The sequence below is a fragment of the Carassius auratus genome, chromosome 42, assembly GCF_003368295.1.
Source record: "Carassius auratus strain Wakin chromosome 42, ASM336829v1, whole genome shotgun sequence".
Classification (NCBI taxonomy): domain Eukaryota; kingdom Metazoa; phylum Chordata; class Actinopteri; order Cypriniformes; family Cyprinidae; genus Carassius; species Carassius auratus.
The window spans coordinates 14,174,023-14,181,757 of NC_039284.1; the positions used below are offsets into that span (position 1 = coordinate 14,174,023).

General features: G+C 36.2%; 1 protein-coding gene across 3 annotated transcripts; it reads right to left on the reverse strand.

The window, feature by feature from the left end:
• Positions 1–666: 666 nt before the first annotated feature.
• LOC113060758 (JNK1/MAPK8-associated membrane protein) lies at positions 667–4,555 on the reverse strand. Of its 3 annotated transcripts, none has more exons than XM_026229921.1 (7): positions 4,415–4,555; positions 4,140–4,219; positions 3,410–3,564; positions 2,635–2,841; positions 2,375–2,556; positions 1,796–1,872; positions 667–1,694 (listed from the first exon to the last, which is right to left on the reverse strand). In XM_026229921.1, exons 1-7 carry the CDS (start codon positions 4,416–4,418, stop codon positions 1,476–1,478), a joined length of 924 nt encoding a protein of 307 aa, XP_026085706.1. In that variant the 5' UTR covers positions 4,419–4,555; the 3' UTR covers positions 667–1,475. The 3 variants fall into 3 exon arrangements, with proteins under 3 accessions (XP_026085706.1, XP_026085707.1, XP_026085709.1); XM_026229922.1 differs by having other exon boundaries at positions 1,476–1,694; positions 4,313–4,539; XM_026229924.1 differs by lacking the exon at positions 4,415–4,555 and having other exon boundaries at positions 1,476–1,694; positions 4,145–4,219.
• Between the last annotated feature and the right edge of the window lie 3,180 nt (positions 4,556–7,735).

Sequence of the window (7,735 nt, forward strand, 5' to 3'; positions counted from 1 at the left end):
ATTATTATTATTATTATATGCATAGATTTGCTTCTTAAGTAAATTGATCTTTTTCATTATTGTTTAGATATTTTAACTGAATAACAAGACAGTAATACAGCTTGTTTTTGTTGTCTTTTAATTTTTTTGCAATGTAGGAGAAAATAAATTAATTAAAAAAACTAAAATAATAGAATGCAGAATGAGAATTTGTTAGTCCTCCTCAAATCATTGTTAATATAGTCATGCTCACATTAACATTGGTGTCCACAGGGCAGCAGTTGTAGCTGAGAGAGTGAACATATGTGAATCTCACAAAACTCTTAAAGAGGTACACGAGGAGTATGCGAGGGAGATCAATGCAGTCATCGAACAAACAGAGAATACACATGGAGAGCTGCTCGAGGAGGTCTGACAGAAACATATTATTGGATTCAGTATAAAGGATCTTACAGAATCTTAATGGAGGGACAGAAAGATCTCGGACTAAAATATATTAAACGGTGTTCCGAAGATGAACAGAGGTCTTACGGGTTTGGAACGACATGAGGGTGAGTCATTAATGACATCATTTTCATCACTAACCCTTTTGGGTGGTTTTAAACATTTTATTAAATTTAAAATGTATAATGACTATAGAAAGTATGGTAACAAGGTTTCAGAAATGAATGCATTAGGAAACATGAGCAATGAGCACAATAATTTATTCATCAAGTCAAACACAGATGACAAACATTCATTTTCATAGATCTGATGGCCATGGATGTAACACACCATGTAAAACATCACGTTGAATAAAACTCTAAAACATTAATATCTCTAATCAGTTTACATTCCATACGTCACTGTTGAACTTATACATAATAAATATACATGCTTAAAAGAAATCATTGGTCAAGCTGCATGTAGAATTACATCGCAGCAAAACAATCATAATTCCACATGCAAATTTGTCATTGCCAGCATAGCTTTTATAGTGTTAAGCTTTTATCATTTAACATGCATGGGAATAAATACATACATACAATTGTATTTGGCACAAAAAGGTTTGTCATATGAAATTGGTTAACATTATTTCAGGGCTCTCAGGAAATTCACAGGCCAGCTGTCTCATATAGAACACAAAAAATACATTGTACATTAAGACCGATTGTTGATTTGTTTCTATTCTTGACAACAGATAAAAATCACAAAAAGTATCAAAACCTAAATGAATAATATATACTTAAGTTACCATAAATTTACAGAAACATTGACTACTACTTCGCTTTCAGGATTTAAAGAAAACCAGTAAGTAAAAGAACATTCTTTACAAAGTATGTTATTTGATCTCTGTTCAATTCAAGCAAACAAATAGACATAAAGAAAACTTTATGGCATCATACTATATCACAAGCAATATGACTAAATGTTCTGTTTATGGCTCTTTGGTGTCTGTCCCAAAGGTGTCATTATATTGAAAGTCTCTAACATGTGAGTTTGATGGAGGTGATTCATTAGTGTCCATTTCCACCCTCTGACAGAATTCTGTTTGGCTCTGTGAACCTGGCCGTCAGCAGGTAGAAGAGAGCAGGTCCAGGCACCAGAGCCAACAACGGCAAATCCTGCCCCAGTTTATCCAGTCGGGATATAGAAATGATACCGTATGCATGAAGGAGCCAATGGCTGAAGAGAACCACGAGGCGTTTCTTCTTAGCCACAAGGTTTTTGAAAGACTGTGGGAGGTAAGTCATAAAGAGTTTTAACACGTGTCTTCAAAAATGAAATAAAAGGCATTATGACATTTAAAAAAAAACACAATACACAATGTATTTACCTGAATCTCCGAAGCTGACATGTAAACTGCCAACGTGACCAACGATAAGACCAAAATAATATATGGAAATGCATAATCTGATGAAATAAGAAGGGGAAATGTAAAAACACAAAAGTCATTCAGGATTATTAGTTAGCTAAAAAAAAAATGTTTTTACTTCTAAACTGAAATAAAATTAAAAGTTTTTCACTTTAGCTAATTGCCAAGGCAAAATATATAATTTTTCATTAGTTTAAGTTATATTAATATAGACGTTTAAAAAATAATACAAATAGCAAAAACAACAAAAGTACAAAAACTGTAACTAAACTAAGAAAATTCAAATAATTTTAAAAAAAATGTATATTTTATTTCAGCCAGTTGCTGATGCAATTTCATTTTTACTTTTTGTATAAAAGAACTAAACTGAAATACAAATAAATAAAAACTACATATACATTTAAAAAATAAATAATAATAATAATAATAATACGAAAAAAAACAGCATTACTAAAAGTTCAACTAGAACAGAAAATATTTCTAAATATTAATAATGTAATCATATTTTCTTGGGAACACTTTCAAGTGTTTGACACTCACAAAGAAGTCCTCCTCCAACCGCCTGCAGGACCGTGAGGATGGGGAAGAAGTACAACGCTGCGTAGATGCTCTTGAAACGATCGGTCTTGCCCAAACCGCACGCAATCTTTTTAACCAGAAGTGGTCGCAGAAGCATCATAAAAACCAGACAGAAGGCGTAGTAGATCAACACGATGGTGTACCTGAAAGAGCAGGTCATCAGAAACCAACAGAAATATATGGTGTCTCAAATCAAATGTCTTTTTGAAAAGGCCACTCACAGAGGGAACACAGCCTCCTGCGTGCAGTGCAGAGTGGTGACATAGTCAGGACTGGGGTTATATAGCATGGTGTACCAATCAGAAAGCATCTTAACCTCGCAGGAACGAATATACAGGGAGCCGACAGGATCGTTGAGAAGCAGAGTCACTATAGCAGCAGCCGTGCACTCAAAGAGGGCGGTAATATGCTGGAAAAGGGCACTAGAACTGGAAATGATATTAAGAGAACAAAGGTTAGTTTGAAGCTCACTTTAAAAATGTATTCAAGTTTAAGGGGATAGTCCACCAAAAAAACAATAATAATAATAATTCTGGCATCATTTACTAATCCATTTACTGGCATCATTTACACAGTTTAGCTTCCCATTGACTTCAATTGTATGGACAAAAAAATATAATGGAAATCAATAGGAATCAAAACTGTTTGACTGAAAACATTCTTCATACCATGCTTCTTATCTACCCCAGTCTTAATTTACCACAAATGAAAGCCTAAAAAGGTCTTAAATTACAACAGAAAAATTCATAAAGCCATGGCATAAATGTTGCATGTGCTGAAAAAAAAAATTTATATATATATTTAGTTTTTTCTCTCAGCATTTTTGTTCTATTTTCCAATACAAAAATCTAAAAATACATTTACTTTTAACATTTTTGGGTGAACTATCATTTGAGAAATAGTATTGGAAAACAATACACAAAATAATCAGATCCACACAATAATATTTCCTCATCTATCGTACCATTGTTTAGCACAAGAAATTCTGCTGACTACCTTTTCTTCCCAGAATACCACTCAATGAAAAACCAGTGTAGGACCAGAGGCAGCATCGCCATGAAGCCCAGGTACAGCCAGTCATACAGCTCAGGAGATCCGGTGCATTTCACACATATCTTTTCAAAGTTTGTTCTCTGGCCACGAGGACAAACCTTGATAAAAAAAAAAGAGTGGTAACTGTTATTAAAGCCCAAAATAACTTATGCTTAAAATAGAAGTTTACAACAAAGGGGTTTTTCCAACTATGCTACTGAAGAACCTTTCATTCAACAGTTTTTAAAGAACTACCTCTTTAGTGCAAGAAGATACCTTTTCCACTAGGTAAAGAACCTTTTTAGCAATGAACTATTAATGTGGATGTTAAAGATTCTTCATGGAACCACGTGCCAATAAAGAACCTTTATTTTAATAGGTATAATTGACAGTGGTTCTCTTAGATGTACATATGAACTAAGATTAATAAATGCTGCAGAGGTATTGTTCTTTATAAGTTATTTTTAACGCATTTAGCCAACTAATTTTAACAAATAAAACCTAAATATGAAGTGAAATAATAACAATTATTTATTATTAACAATAAACGATTTTCAAACAAGTAAAATGCACATCAGAGCATATGTACCCAATCGTGCTGTTATACATATAACGTCTTGCATTAGTAAACGGTCAAACAGTCTGTGTGTGTTTTATATGGGCCGATGAATGTAAAATGAGCACTTAGCGTTACCCCACATTGTCCTTCAAAAGACTGATTTATGAAGGTCCTCCCGCAGTACAGCCCTGGACAGGTGGAGCTCATTGCTACAGCTTCATTACACCGAGAGAGGGAGAGAGAGAAAAAACCCTTCATTAAAATAATAACATCCTTTAATTCAATACAAAACGTTTGACTTGTGTTACCATGGCAGTAAACTGGCGATTCTATCAACAGCAAGAAACCACGTATAACGGAATGAGATAGTCATTAGACGACTGCATTTAATCTTCAACGTTTTAACATACCCATGTCGTGCGCAGCATTAAAAGACGATCAAACTCTAAGTTTATTGGATTAACGTTGACTGGCTTTAAGATGTGTGACCAAAACAACGTAACAGAAACCGGAAGAATAAACGCCTCCTTCTTCTTCGTGTGACGCTAAAAGAGAATCGTGTCACAGCGCCACACACTGGCCAGGCTTACGCTCTCCGGAATGTAGGAATAAAATGACAATCATTCAGATCCATGGTATATCAGCATGACACACTGCTTCAGTGTGTGTGTGTGTGTGTGTTTAATTATAACCATGGGCGAGGCTAGCCCCTTTTTAGGGGTGCTTCAGCACCCCTAAAAAAGAGCTCAGCACCCCTAAAACTTGGAGTGAGAAATTTTGTTATTCTAAATTTTTTGTTCGTCTTTTACACGGTTAAATAATGTCCAAAACACACTCCGTAGTTTGTGGTTTAAAATGTATGTGTTAAGGAGGAAAATGAAAACATCCCCGCATAGCAATGGTGTCATCCTCTTCTCTTCTTCTACTTCTCCTCTGTACCTGTACCGCTCAGCACGACCGTCATCCAGCGCAAAACACACGCTGAGTGAACCGGTGATGCAACTAAGTTACTCCAAAGCTGTGTCTGACACTTCTTTCCTTTTACCTAGAGTTGTTCCGATTCCGAAACCATATCGGTGAGTACTGGAGTCAGTATCCTGAATCACCATGGTGGTACACCTATAATAAGTGTTTATTTTCGGACTATTTTAGTCCGGCGGGTCGCCGCCGCTGTGGAGTAGCACAGGACCTGGGTGACTCGTCCATAGTCATAAACTGAGAGAAGTAACGCCGGTTACAATGTTCTTCCGCAAGACGCATGTAGTTCTGTTTATTAACTGCTAGAGCGTGAAACAAAAACAGAAGCGCGACAAATAAACTGCGTACCTGTGCAGTGCGTACATGTGTCTCTGTTGTTAAAGTTTATCGTTAATTTGATACTCATTTTAACAATCGGGAGTCATGTAAACGTGACGTCACGTGCGTCTTTTCTGGTCAGTCGTCATGGAAACATGAAGCCCTGGCGTTTGGAGTGAAAACAAACGACGTATCACTGAAAACACTCACTGTGGCTTTTTTAATGAATTGTTATTAGTTCCTAGATTTATACCTGTTATTTTTCAGTTGTGGTTGACTTTCAAACTAGACAATAAAAGAAAGTTTCATGTTTTTCTTTTGCTGTATTTATTCATTAATCACACATTTAACCTGAACCAGGCTTAACTCCTGAACTCCTAGCATTACTCTCTCTCTCTCTCTCTCTGTGTGTGTGTGTGTTTCTGTGGCCTGGCAGTGAGCAATGGACATACGAAAATTATTTAAAAGAAAAAAGACAGATCCAGGTGAGAGACTAGGGACAGTCCATAATGACCTCTGTCTTGTTTTTTTTTTTTTTTTTTTTTTTTTTTTTTCTCTGAAAAGTGTTAAGCTAAAGTAACAGAATGCAAACCAGCTGTTATTGTATCAAATTACTTATCTAGGTAATGGTCCCCTGCTTCTATTATTATAATTTTTTTTTCAAACTCACAAGCTTCTCTTGTGAAAGGAATTTGTCATTTAAAAAAGTTTCTAAGCCCAATAATAATAATAATAATAATAATAAAGACATTTAAAATGTCATGCCTTTTGATCATGTCATTAAAATCTACAAATGGTCTCATGGTCTCATTTTTGTGACATGACAAACTGACCTCAACTCTCCTGCCTACGATAAATTTGTGTATGATTGTCAGTGCCAAGGGAAAGAGAGGGAGATGGCGAAGGAGAAAGGGAAAGGGAGAGCATGGAGGAAGAACCAGGTGAGGAAACAAACACAATAAATTGACATATAGTGAATAGTGGCAAGCAAAACAGTAACTACTCATACTCCTATACAAACCTATTGGCATTAAGTAGCCTATATTACTTTTTTTTTTTACATTATTTTACACCACATTTTTTTCATAATAAAGGAGGAGGAAAACAACAGGGAGAGTCCATAAGGGATGAGAGGGAATTGACTTGTGAAAGAAATGAAGAGACAGTGGGAGTGCAACATACAGACCACCAAGCCTGAGATAAAGGGAGCAAATATGTATGCCATTATGGCTGATGAGGCCAGGGATGGAAAGACAGAACAGTTGACATATTGTTTGTTTTTGTGTGAAAAGAGGGTGGGTGGTAGCAGTGGGGCTCATTGGGCGCTCAGCTCCCCTAAAGCTCTGACCCTAGAATCGCCCCTGATTATAACTATTTAATATTTAAGTTAGTATTTCATTTTGATCCACATTAAATGCCCGTTTTCCAAATACATCCAATTGACAGACAGATAGACAGACCGATTGACAGATAGATAGATAGATAGATAGATAGATAGATAGATAGATAGATAGATAGATAGATAGATAGATAGATAGATAGATAGATAGATAGATAGATAGATAGATAGATAGATAGATTACATCAAATTAACAGTGTGTGTTAATAGCGACGTTTGCAGGTCTGCATCAGCGGATGCGTGCGCAAAAAGAACGACAAATGAATCCAATTTTCATAAGAAAGTGCGTAATTCAGCCGGGCCGGTGTCATGGCAACGGCTTGAAACGTCACGGGGAGGTGCAGGGGCAGCATCTGTATCATAGAAATAAAATAAGCATGTAGAGCGGCGATAACAAAGAAACGGAGTCTAGAAATGGGCGGGCTTCAGCAGCGCGGACGGTGGTCAGATTCAACGGGCTGACAAACAGTTAAAGGCCTTTTTAATTCAATGGTTATTAAAGATTCACCATGCAAGTATTCAAGTGTAAAGAAGTTTCTAGGTCGCTACTGAAGGATATGACTGTGTCACGTGATACCTGTTACTTTCTACACAATTAGTCAAGCTTGAATTCACTTTGACTGAATTCGAAATAGCAGACGTTTGTGTTTATAAACCTGAAACAGCAGTCATAGAGTAGCATGCTAGTAAGCTATTCCCAATTCATCTGAAAACTACTCTTTTTTTTCTTCTTGAGCGGAGAATTTGATTCATTCGGATATGAACGAGGGCGAAGGCTGCTTAATACCTGTTACTTTTCTCCGCGCTTGTCAGAATGGACCAATCACAGACGCTGGAGAGCACTCAAATATTCTGTTTAAATATTAATTTTATGGACGTACCTATGTCCGATTTATATTTGCATTTTCATTATTAATTCACGAAAGTTTCAGACTTAAAGATTTTAGACACGTTAGCACAAAAATGTCCTGAAATATAAATGCGTGAATTGGCTTTCTGAGCCTCCAAGCGCCCCCTAGAAGAATAGCCACGTTTC